Here is a 13295-nt window from a genome sequence, read left to right as displayed (position 1 = left end):
TAGTGTATTGGAGAAGAAAACATCTAGTCGCCCACTGATTTCTGCCAAATTAAATAAACTATTTTATATAAATGAACTGAACAGAAAACTAAAGAAAGAGGCTTATTGAAAGCAGTATAGAGAATGGAATAAAAACATGGGGCTGGTTTTTGAAATATAGGGAAGCTATCAGGTTCCCTTTAAGCACACAATATGGGCTTGTGATTTCACACATACTAATGTTGACTATATACCATTAATATGTATACACTGCTAATTACTACTTTACTATGGGTTAATCATGGGAAAATACTACATTTGATCTGAAGACCTATCAAAACTATAAAAGGCACATGAAAGGTTTGTCATATACTATATTTTCCAGCGTATAAGACGACATTTTTAACCCCTGAAAATCTTTTCAAAATTCGGGGGTCGTCCTAAATGGCGGTGCACGGTAATGATATGGCTTTACTGCCGTTGCTTAGACACAATAAAATATTCTCACTTCTCCTCCATTCCCGCGGTGCCTCCAGCTGTTTCTTGCAGTCCGCAGGCACACAGTCCCCTCCGTAATAGCGTCCGCTGCACAGAGCGGCCGCTATAGGATGTTTTACTGCAGTTGAATGCTTTGTGGCGCCGTAAAGCATTCAACTGCAGTAAAGCCATGACAACATCCTGCAGCGGCTGCTCCGTACACTATCACGGAGGCGTCTGTGTGCCTGCGGACTGCAAAAACCAGCTGGAAGCACGGAGGAGAGGTGAGAATATATTTTATTGTGTGTAAACAAAGGCATAATATGGGACAAGAAGGGAACTAGCAGGAGGACATTACAATGGGCTCATTACTACAAGGGGGGTACATTACTATGCAATGGGGACATTACTGCAGGGGACATTACTAAACAATGGAGACATTACAGCAGGGGACATTACTAAACAATGGGGATGTTACTGCAGGGGACATTACTAAACAATGGGGACATTTAACTGGAAAAGTTGGGGGTTGTCTTATATGCCCAGTCGCCTTATATGCCGGATAATACGGTATATTATTTTCTTTTTAAATTTATTTCTATAAATGTATGTAGGATAACAAATCAGAAACTAAATGCAAAAAAAACAACAAGATTGTTACCTTCTCCTCCTTACTGATGCTGCTTTGCCGTGCAATTCTCGTCATCCTGGCTACATAGACAGCGCAGTCTTTTCGGATTTCCTTTAATTCTTCTAAGGAGAATGTAACAGATATGCGAGGTACAGGAATATCGGACCAGCAAATGTAATGCTGAAATAAGAACAAACTTTAGGTTTACCGCCATCATAAATGAAAAGCCAGCTACAAATATAGAGATTGGTACCCACCTTGGGGCAGCACACTTTCAATAAATTTATAGTTTTCCCACACATGTATATTTCATTAGCTATATGCTTCAAGAACACTGGAACACAATCCTCCACATCTTTTGAGATCAAAACATATCCATGGGTCCAGTAACGTTTATCTAGAAGAAATGGAAAAAGTAAATGAAGCTGAAGTGCTGACCAGAACATGTAATAATAAAGAGAAAAGAATACAATACCTCTAAACCCGAGGAAGTCTTCATTCACCTGGATCATGAATTCTTTACAAGAATCTCTTAAGACACCACTGTAGACCCAATCATAGATGAATCTGAAAATGTCCACAGATCTTTACTTTATTATACCTTATACATACAAGATAGTATCAATAGATACCTAATATTAGTACTGCTTTAATTAAAATGATATATGTAAAACATGAAGCCAAGTATAGTGAGATGGCATATGATCTTAAGAAAATCACTCAGGTACTCCAATAATTTTACCATCTATTATCAAATAGTATTGTGTATGCAGAGATAATTGCAATACTTACCGGTCACCGTCTTCAGCCATTTCCAAAGCCGCTGCGGCATCATGTGGCAACATTTGTGACTTGGTAAATCACAGTGTTTGCTGTGTGGAAGCGGAGGTCAATTTCTAGATTTTCTCACTGCGAGTCTATGAGACTCAGAACGAAGAGCTCGTTCTAAGACTCATAGGGGGACTTTACACGTTGCGACATCACTTCCGAAATATCGTCGGGGTCACGTCGTTAGTGACGCACATCCGGCGCCGTTATTGACATCGCAATGTGTAAATCCTAGGTGCGACGATAAACGATCGCAAAAGCTTCGAAAATCGTTGATCTGTGTAGCTTCGTTCATTTTCATAATGTCGGGTCGACTACAGGTACGATGTTGTTTGTCGTTCCTGCAGCTCCACACATCGCTGTGTATAAACACGCAGGAGCGACAAACATCACCTTACCCGTGTCCCGACGGAAATGCGGAAGGGAGGTGGGCGGGATGTTATGTCCCGCTCATCTCCGCCCCTCCGCTTCTATTGGCCAGCCGATTACTGACGTTGCAGTGACGTCGCTGTGATGCCAAATGCATCTCTCCCTTGAAGGAGGAATAGTTCGTCAGTCACCGCGACGTCGCCGAGCAGGTATGCGTGTGTGAAGCTGCCGTAGCGATAACGTTCGCTACGGCAGCAATCACCACATATCGCATGCGCGACGGGGGCGGGTACTATCGCGCTCAGCATCGCTAGCCGATGCTAGAGATGTCGCAACGTGTAAAGTACCCCATAGACTTACTTTTACAAAGTGCTCTCCGCTCTACACAGAAGAAACCTTGCGATACGGCAAGTGACGGTAAAGGTGGTCATGTGATACCTAACAGACTGCAACGGTGCTGTAAATGGGCAAAGATGGCAACCCATAACTTTTTACTAATACATGAGGGGGTAAGTGCAAACCTGGATATTGGTAATGCAGCTGATGTGATTTATTTGGACTTTGCAAAGGCATTTGATACTGTACCACATAATAGCCTTATACTAAAGCTCCAGAAGCAAGGACTAGGGGAAACTATATGCAACTGGGTAAGGAATTGGCTAAAAGATAGGAAACAAAGAGTAGTCATAAATGGTATATTCTCTAAATGGGCTATAGTCAGCAGTGGGGTGCCGCAGGGATCTGTGCTAGGACCAATTCTTTTTAATCTCTTTATTAATGACCTTGTGGATGGGATTGATAGTAAAGTGTCAGTCTTTGCTGATGACACCAAACTATGTAGGATATTAAAAACTGACCTTGATAGTACAATATTACAAAAAGATCTGGATAAGATGTCAGAATGGGCAGATACTTGGCAAATGAGATTTAATGTTGATAAATGTAAAGTAATGCACCTAGGACGGAGTAATCCTATAACTGCGTATACATTAAATGGAAGTAAACTTGGGACAACAGAACAGGAGAAGGACTTGGGTATTCTCATTACAAATAAGCTGAGCAGCAGCACTCAATGTCAAGCAGCAGCTGCAAAAGCAAACAAGATTCTAGGGTGTATAAAAAGAGAGATTAGATCCCGTGATCCCAACGTATTGTTACCCCTCTATAAATCACTTGTAAGGCCACATCTGGAATATGGGATTCAGTTTTGGGCTCCACATTTTAAAAAGGACATTCAGAAGTTAGAGTCAGTTCAAAGGCGGGCAACTAGACTATTACAAGGAATGGAAGGCCTCCCATATGATGACAGGTTGAAAAAGTTAGATATGTTTAGCTTAGAAAAAAGACGTCTCAGAGGAGATCTCATTTATATGTATAAATACATGTGTGGTCAATATAAAAGGACTGGCACATGACTTATTTCTTCCAAAGACAATACTAAGGACCAGGGGGCATTCACTGCGAGTGGAAGAAAAGCGATTCCGACAGCTAAATAGGAAAGGGTTGTTTACAGTTAGAGCAGTCAGACTGTGGAATGCCCTACCACAAGAGGTAGTAATGGCAGATACTATAACAGCTTTCAAAAAAGGGCTGGATGATTTCCTCAGTACACAAAACATTGTTGGTTATAAATGACTTCGTGACCAAATGTAGAACTGGTGGAGGAAGGTTGAACTAGATGGACCTAGGTCTTTTTTCAACCTTAGTAACTATGTAACTATGAAAAGTTTCCCCCCTCCCATATACTAATGAGCCACAAATAGGAAGTTGATATCACCAACCATTCCCATTTTATTTTCATTAGCACCTTCCTAACATAATGTGAAATCAAATTCTATTTATTTATTGAGCATCGAAAGTAAAAATTTTACTAGAAATTCTAAACCCAATATATGCCCCAGTCACAAAAAGTTAGGGATATTTGGCTTTCCGGAGAAATTTCAGGTTGATCCTAAAATGCCCTCCAACAAAGAGTTTAATTGCAAAAAAGAGAATTTTGTTTACTTACCGTAAATTCTTTTTCTTATAGTTCCGTCTTGGGAGACCCAGACCTTGGGTGTATAGCTTCTGCCTCCGGAGGACACACAAAGTACTACACCTAAAAGGTGTAGCTCCTCCCTCTGACCCTATACACCCCCTGGTGAACCAGTCACAACCAGTTTAGTGCAAAAGCTGAAGGAGAATAGCCACCCACAAGTAGAACAGAGCAAGAGCCGGAACAACCGGAGACTCTGTTCACGACAACAGCATGTGAAATCACACGGAACAAGGAAATTGCCAACAGGCAACAGGGAGGGTGCTGGGTCTCCCAAGACGGAACTATAAGAAAAAGAATTTACGGTAAGTAAACAAAATTCTCTTTTTCTTTATCGTTCCTTTGGGAGACCCATACCTTGGGACGTTCCAAAGCAGTCCCTGGGTGGGAAATAAACAAAAAAAACTAAGAAGTAGGCAGAAACCTAACTTCACAAATGGGCGACCGCCGCCTGAAGGATGCGTCTGCCCAAGCTCGCATCTGCCGAAGCATGAGCATGCACTTGGTAGTGCTTCGAGAAGGTATGCAGGCTAGCCCAAGTGGCAGCCTGACAGACTTGCTGAGCCGTAGCCTGGTGCCGAAAAAGCCAAAGAGGCACCGACAGCCCTGGTCGAGTGCGCTTTGATCCCCGGCGGGGGAGGAGCCTGCGAACTTTGGTAGGCGTCCGAAATGGTCGACCTAATCCAACGGGCTAAGGTCAGCTTAGAAGCAGGGAGGCCCTTGCGCCGACCTGTGGTTAGCACAAAAAGAGAGGTACACCGCCTAAGCGCAGCGGTGCGAGACACATAGATCCGGAGAGCACACACCAGATCTAGAGTATGTAGAGCTTTTTCAAAGCGATGAACAGGGGCCGGACAGAAGGAAGGTAAGGTAATGTCCTGGTTAAGGTGGAAGGGAGAGACCACCTTAGGAAGGAAGTCCGGAGTCGGACGGAGAACCACCTTGTATTGATGAAAGACTAAAAAGGGTGACTCCAAGGAGAGCGCAGCCAAATCAGAAACTCTCCTGAGAGAAGTTATAGCAACCAGAAAGGCCACATTCTGTGAGAGACGATACAAAGAAACCTCCCTAAGGGGCTCAAAGGGGGGTTTCTGCAAGACCGTGAGAACCAAGTTAAGGTCCCAGGGGTCCAAGGGCCGCCGGTAAGGCGGGATGATGTGAGACGCACCCTGCATGAAGGTGCGGACCTGAGCCAGCCGAGCGAGACGCCGCTGGAACAGGACTGACAGGGCCGAAACCTGTCCCTTGAGAGAGTTGAGGGACAGACCTAGCTGCAGACCGGACTGTAGAAAAGACAGAAGGGTAGGCAAGCAGAATGGCCAAGGAGAATGGCCGGTAGAGCGACACCAGGACAGGAAAATTTTCCAAGTCCTGTGATAGATCTTAGCGGACGAAGACTTACGGGCCCGAGTCATAGTGGAGATGACTTCAGGGGGAATACCAGAAGCCGTCAAAATCCAGGACTCAAGAGCCACGCCGTCAATTTGAGGGCCGCAGAATTCGGGCGGAAGAACGGACCTTGCGAGAGTAGGTCTGGACGGTCCGGGAGAGGCCACGGCATCTCTACGGACAGTTGGAGCAGGTCCGGATACCAAGCTCGCCTGGGCCAGTCCGGTGCAATGAGGATGATTCGACGACCCTCCATTCTGATCTTGCGCAGGACTCTGGGCAAGAGGGCTAGAGGGGGAAACACGTAGGACAGATGAAACTGGGACCAGTCCTGAACCAGAGCGTCCGCGGCGAAGGCCTGAGGATCGTGGGAGCGAGCCACATAGACAGGAACTTTGTTGTTGTGACGGGATGCCATTAGGTCCACGTCCGGAGTGCCCCATTTGCGGCAGATCGACTGAAATACTGCCGGGTGCAGGGACCACTCGCCACCGTCCACGCTTTGACGGCTTATATAATCTGCCTCCCAGTTGTCCACGCCTGGGATGTGGACTGCGGATATGGTGGACCTGGAGTCCTCCGCCCATTGAAGAATGCGTTGTACCTCCATCATTGCCAGGCGGCTGCATGTCCCGCCTTGATGGTTGATGTAGGCAACCGCTGTCGCGTTGTCTGACTGGACTCGAATGTGCCTGCCCGCCAGCAGATGGTGAAATGCTAGGAGAGCTAGAAGTACGGCTCTGATTTCCAGCACATTGATTGAAAGGGCTGACTCGGACGGAGTCCAAGTGCCCTGTGCTCTGTGGTGGAGACATACCGCTCCCCAGCCGGATAGACTGGTATCCGTGGTGAGAATCACCCAGGATGGGGCCAGGAAGGAGTGCCCTTGGGATAGGGAGAGGGGCCGAAGCCACCACTGAAGAGAGCTCTTGGTCCGTGGCGACAGAGCCACTGACTTGTGTAAGGAGGAAGGCCGCTTGTCCCAACAGCGGAGAATGTCCAGCTGCAGGGGGCGCAGATGGAACTGGGCAAAGGGAACAGCCTCCATGGACGCCACCATTTGACCCAGCACCTGCATCAGACGCCTGAGGATATAACGGCGGGGCCTCAGGAGAGAGCGCACCGCCAACTGGAGTGACAGCTGTTTGTCTAAGGGCAACTTCACAAGTGCCGGCAGAGTCTCGAACTGCATCCCTAGGTACATGAGACTCTGCGTCGGAGTCAGAGTGGATTTGGGAAGATTGACAAGCCACCCGAATTGGGCTAGAGTGCTGAGAGTGAGCGAGACACTCCGCTGACAGTCTGCGCTGGATGGCGCTTTGACTAGAAGGTCGTCCAGGTAGGGGAGCACTGCCAACCCCTGAAGGTGCAGAACCGCAATCACGGCTGCCATGACCTTGGTGAAAACCCGAGGGGCCGTGGCTAACCCGAAGGGGAGAGCCACGAATTGGAAATGATCGTCTCCTATTGCAAAGCGTAGCCAACGCTGGTGTAAAACCGCAATGGGCACATGCAGATAGGCATCTCTGATGTTGATGGACGCCAGGAAATCCCCTTGGGTCATTGAGGCAATGACTGATCGCAGGGACTCCATGCGAAAGTGCCGCACCCGAACATGCTTGTTGAGAAGCTTGAGATCCAGGATGGGCCTGAATGTACCGTTCTTTTTGGGAACTAGGAAGAGGTTTGAGTAGAAACCTCTGAACTGTTCCCGGGCGGGAACTGGTACAATTACTCCGTTGGCCTGCAAGGCTGCCACGGCCTGTGAAAAGGCGGCGGCCCTGGAGCAGGGGGGAGTTGAGAGAAAAGAAGGGAATTTTGTTACTTACCGTAAATTCCTTTTCTTCTAGCTCCAATTGGGAGACCCAGACGATTAGGGTGTATAGCTACTGCCTCCGGAGGCCACACAAAGCATTACACTAAAAAGTGTAAGGCCCCTCCCCTTCTGGCTATACACCCCCCGTGGGATCACGGGCTGCTCAGTTTTAGTGCTAAAGCAAGAAGGAGGAAAGCCAATAACTGGTTTAAACAAATTCAATCCGAAGTAACATCGGAGAACTGAAACCGTTCAACATGAACAACATGTGTACCCGAAAAAAACAAAAATCCCGAAGGAAACAGGGCGGGTGCTGGGTCTCCCAATTGGAGCTAGAAGAAAAGGAATTTACGGTAAGTAACAAAATTCCCTTCTTCTTCGGCGCTCCATTGGGAGACCCAGACGATTGGGACGTCCAAAAGCAGTCCCTGGGTGGGTAAATTAATACCTCAAGTTAGAGCTGTAAAACAGCCCTCCCCTACGAGGAGGCAACCGCCGCCTGCAGGACTCTTCTACCTAGGCTGGCGTCCGCCGAAGCGTAGGTATGCACCTGATAATGTTTGGTGAAAATGTGCAGACTCGACCAGGTAGCTGCCTGGCACACCTGTTGAGCCGTAGCCTGGTGTCGTAATGCCCAGGACGCACCCACGGCTCTGGTAGAATGGGCCTTCAGCCCTGATGGAACCGGAAGCCCAGCAGAACGGTAGGCTTCAAGAATTGGTTCCTTGATCCATCGAGCCAGGGTGGATTTGGAAGCCTGCGATCCTTTGCGCTTACCAGCGACAAGGACAAAGAGTGCATCCGAGCGGCGCAGGGGCGCCGTGCGGGAAATGTAGATTCTGAGTGCTCTCACGAGATCCAACAAATGCAAATCCTTTTCATACCGATGAACTGGATGAGGACAAAAGGAAGGTAAGGAGATATCCTGATTGAGATGAAAAGAGGATACCACCTTAGGGAGAAACTCCTGAATCGGGCGCAGCACTACCTTGTCCTGGTGAAAAACCAGGAAGGGAGCTTTGGATGACAGCGCTGCCAGCTCGGATACCCTCCGAAGAGACGTGACCGCTACCAGAAAGGCCACTTTCTGTGAGAGTCGAGAAAGTGAAACATCCCTCAGAGGCTCGAAGGGCGGCTTCTGGAGATCAACTAGTACCCTGTTCAGATCCCATGGATCTAACGGCCGTTTGTACGGAGGGACGATGTGACAAACCCCCTGCAGGAACGTGCGTACCTGAGGAAGTCGTGCTAGACGCTTTTGAAAAAATACCGATAGCGCTGAGACTTGCCCTTTAAGGGAGCCGAGCGATAAGCCTTTTTCCAAACCAGATTGCAGGAAGGAAAGAAAAGTAGGCAATGCAAATGGCCAGGGGGACACTCCCTGTGCCGAGCACCAGGATAAGAAAATCTTCCACGTTCTGTGGTAGATCTTAGCAGACGTGGGCTTCCTAGCCTGTCTCATGGTGGCCACGACCCCTTGAGATAATCCTGAAGATGCTAGTATCCAGGACTCAATGGCCACACAGTCAGGTTCAGGGCCGTAGAATTCAGATGGAAAAACGGCCCTTGTGACAGTAAGTCTGGCCGGTCTGGTAGCGCCCACGGTTGGCCGACCGTGAGATGCCACAGATCCGGATACCACGACCTCCTCGGCCAGTCTGGGGCGACGAGCAGGACGCGGCGGCAATCGGACCTGATCTTGCGTAGCACTCTGGGCAAGAGTGCCAGAGGGGGAAACACATAGGGCAGCTGGAACTGCGACCAATCTTGCACTAAGGCGTCTGCCGCCAGAGCTCTGTGATCGCGAGACCGTGCCATGAAAGTTGGGACCTTGTTGTTGTGCCGGGACGCCATTAGGTCGACGTCCGGCCTTCCCCAGCGGCGAAAGATTTCCTGAAACACGTCCGGGTGAAGGGACCATTCCCCTGCGTCCATACCCTGGCGACTGAGGAAGTCCGCTTCCCAGTTTTCTACGCCGGGGATGTGAACTGCGGATATGGTGGAGGCCGTGGCTTCCACCCACATCAGAATCCGCCGGACTTCCTGGAAGGCTTGCCGACTGCGTGTCCCGCCTTGGTGGTTGATGTATGCCACCGCTGTGGAGTTGTCCGACTGAATTCGGATCTGCTTTCCTTCCAGCCACTGCTGGAAGGCTTGTAGGGCAAGATACACTGCCCTGATTTCCAGAACATTGATCTGAAGGGTGGACTCCTGCTGAGTCCACGTACCCTGAGCCCTGTGGTGGAGAAAAACTGCTCCCCACCCTGACAGACTCGCGTCTGTCGTGACCACCGCCCAGGATGGGGGTAGGAAGGACCTTCCTTGTGATAATGAGGTGGGAAGAAGCCACCATTGAAGAGAGTCCTTGGCCATCTGGGAAAGGGAGACTTTCCTGTCTAAGGACGTCGACTTCCCGTCCCATTGGCGGTGAATGTCCCATTGAAGTGGGCGCAGATGAAACTGCGCAAACGGGACTGCCTCCATTGCTGCCACCATCTTCCCCAGGAAGTGCATGAGGCGTCTTAAGGGGTGCGACTGGCCTTGAAGGAGAGAGTGCACCCCTGTCTGTAGTGAACGCTGCTTGTCCATCGGAAGCTTCACTATCGCTGAGAGACTATGAAACTCCATGCCAAGATATGTTAGTGATTGGGTCGGTGACAGATTTGACTTTGAAAAGTTGATGATCCACCCGAAAGTCTGGAGAGTCTCCAGCGCAACGTTCAGGCTGTGTTTGCATGCCTCTTGAGAGGGTGCCTTGACAAGTAGATCGTCCAAGTAAGGGATCACCGAGTGTCCCTGAGAGTGCAAGACTGCTACCACTGCTGCCATGACCTTGGTGAAAACCCGTGGGGCTGTCGCCAGACCAAATGGCAGGGCTACGAACTGAAGGTGTTCTTCTCCTATAACGAAGCGTAGAAAACGCTGGTGCTCTGGAGCAATCGGCACGTGGAGATAAGCATCCTTGATGTCTATTGATGCTAGGAAATCTCCTTGAGACATCGAGGCAATGACGGAGCGGAGAGATTCCATCCGGAACCGCCTGGTTTTCACGTGCTTGTTGAGCAGTTTTAGGTCCAGAACAGGACGGAAAGAGCCGTCCTTTTTTGGCACCACAAACAGATTGGAGTAAAAACCTTGACCTCGTTCCTGAAGAGGAACAGGGATCACCACTCCTTCTGCCCTTAGAGAGCACACCGCCTGCAGAAGAGCATCGGCTCGGTCGGGATGTGGGGAAGTTCTGAAGAACCGAGGCGGAGGACGAGAACTGAACTCTATCCGGTACCCGTGAGACAAAATGTCTGTTACCCACCGGTCTTTGACCTGTGGCAGCCAAATGCCGCAAAAGCGGGAGAGCCTGCCACCGACCGAGGATGCGGAGAGAGGAGGCCGAATGAGTGAGTCCGCCAGGAATCTGAGCTCCTCTGCTCCTTCTGAGTCCTTTTGGACGAGGAGAATTGGGCCCTGCCCGAACCTCGAAAGGACCGAAACCTCGACTGTCCCCTCCACTGTTGAGGTTTGCTTGATCTGGGCTGGGGTAAGGAAGAGTCCTTACCCTTGGACTGTTTAATGATTTCAGCCAATTGCTCACCAAACAGTCTGTCTTGAGATAATGGCAAACTGGTTAAGCATTTTTTGGAAGCAGAATCTGCTTTCCATTCCTTTAACCATAAGGCTCTGCGTAAAACCACAGAGTTGGCGGACGCCATTGACGTACGGCTGGTAGAGTCCAAGACCGCATTGATAGCGTAAGTCGCAAACGCAGACATTTGCGAGGTCAACAACGCCACTTGCGGCACTGATGGACGTATGACAGAGTCCACCTGCGCCAGACCAGCTGAAATAGCTTGGAGTGCCCACACGGCTGCGAATGCTGGAGCAAACGACGCGCCGATAGCTTCATAGACAGATTTCAACCAAAGGTCCATCTGTCTGTCATTGGCATCTTTAAGTGAAGCCCCATCTTCCACTGCAACTATGGATCTAGCCGCAAGCCTGGAGATTGGGGGGTCCACCTTTGGACACTGGGTCCAGCGTTTGACCACGTCAGGGGGAAAGGGATAACGTGTATCCTTAAGACGTTTGGAGAAACGCTTATCTGGATAAGCATGGTGTTTCTGGACTGCTTCTCTGAAGTCAGCGTGGTCCAGAAAAGTACTCAATTTACGTTTGGGATACCTGAAATGGAATTTCTCCTGCTGTGCTGCTGCCTCCTCCGCTGGAGGAGAAATATCCAGCAGTCTATTGATGGCCGCTATAAGATCATTCACCATGGCGTCACCATCAGGGGTATCCAGGTTGAGAGCAGTCTCAGGATTAGACTCCTGATCACCTAGCTCTGTCTCATCATACAGAGAATCCTCTCGCTGAGACCCTGACCAGCGTGATGACGCCGAGGGTCTCTCCCAGCGAGCTCGCTTAGGCTGCCTGGGACTGTCGTCCGAGTCAGAGCCTTCAGCCTGTGATGCCTGGGACCCCCTTGGAGCACGGATTAGTTCCAACTGAGGGGGACCGGGGAACATTGAATCAGCAGTGCCCATGGTCTGAGTGACCGGCCTGGACTGCAAAGTTTCTAGAATTTTTGTCATAGTCACAGACATCTTATCAGCAAAAACTGCAAACTCTGTCCCCGTCACCGGGGCAGGGTTCACAGGCGTCTCTGCCTGGGCCACTACTAGCATAGACTCCGGCTGACGAAGTGGCACAGGGACCGAACATTGCACACAATGGGGGTCAGTGGAACCTGCCGGTAGATCAGCCCCACATGCGGTACAGGCAGCATATAAAGCCTGTGCCTTGGCACCCTTGCTTTTTGCGGATGACATGCTGTTGTCTCCTCAGAGCAATATAGGGGTATAAGCCAAGAAGCGACCGTACAGTGCAATATATAGGTACAGACAAAAGTACACCAAACAACACTGTGGCACTAGTGGGGTCAGCACCTAGGTGCTGCTTACCGCCCGCTTAACAGCGGGTGTGTGGTCGCTAGAATCCCCTGTCTGGGTCTCCCAGGGCTATGTCCGTTCTCCAGCTCAGACTGCGTGCAGGAATGGCTGCCGGCATCCTGTGAAGAGGGGCGGGCCGTGGGCGTGCTGCAGACAAAGAGCGGGAAACTGGCGTCCCACTGTGCCCAGTGAGAGGGCTGGAGTATGTAAATAAGACTCCAGCCCTCGGCGCTGACTATTGTACAGCGTCTCTCCCCTTCCCTGACTGACAGGGCTGGGGGCGGGGAACGAAACGTAACTAGGCCGCAGAAGCCGGGGACTAGATTTATAAGCGCTGCCGTCGTAAAAGCACGGTCGGCGCGAAGTCCCCGGCGCACCAAAGTCTCAGCCGCGCCGCAGTCTCCGGGGGCGGCCGGCGCGGTAGTTCCCCACACATAAACTCACTCAGCTAAGCTGCAGTGAGTATAACCCAAGCGCGCAGCGCTACTGTCCCCGGCGCACTAGAACACCCAGCAACGCTGGAGTGTGTCTGTGCCTGTCTGTACGGGGACACAGAGTACCTGAATGTTGCAGGGCCTTGTCCCTGACGGTACCCAGCTCCGTATCCAGCAGGATCTCCGGGTCTGTGGATGGAGCCCGGCCTCAGAGCCTGGAGGCCGGTAAGATCCCACTTCACCAGAGCCCTCAGGGGGATGGGGAAGGAAAAACAGCATGTGGGCTCCAGCCTCCGTACCCGCAATGGGTACCTCAACCTTAACAAACACCGCCAACAAGAGTGGGGTGAGAAGGGAGCATGCTGGGGGCCCTTTAGCATGGGCCCTCTTTTCT

General features: G+C 50.2%; 1 protein-coding gene across 1 annotated transcript in view; it reads right to left on the bottom strand.

Annotated features, from left to right (window-relative positions):
- TUBGCP6 (tubulin gamma complex component 6) overlaps positions 1–13295 on the bottom strand; it is a 184724-nt gene that overhangs the window by 103159 nt on the left and 68270 nt on the right. The window contains 3 exon segments of the mRNA XM_075343451.1: positions 1118–1267; positions 1345–1484; positions 1563–1654. Of these exon segments, the coding sequence (XP_075199566.1) occupies positions 1118–1267; positions 1345–1484; positions 1563–1654 (382 nt within the window).

Source organism: Anomaloglossus baeobatrachus, chromosome 4, assembly GCF_048569485.1.
Source record: "Anomaloglossus baeobatrachus isolate aAnoBae1 chromosome 4, aAnoBae1.hap1, whole genome shotgun sequence".
NCBI lineage: Eukaryota > Metazoa > Chordata > Amphibia > Anura > Aromobatidae > Anomaloglossus > Anomaloglossus baeobatrachus.
This window is presented reverse-complemented; position numbering and strand designations above follow the sequence as displayed.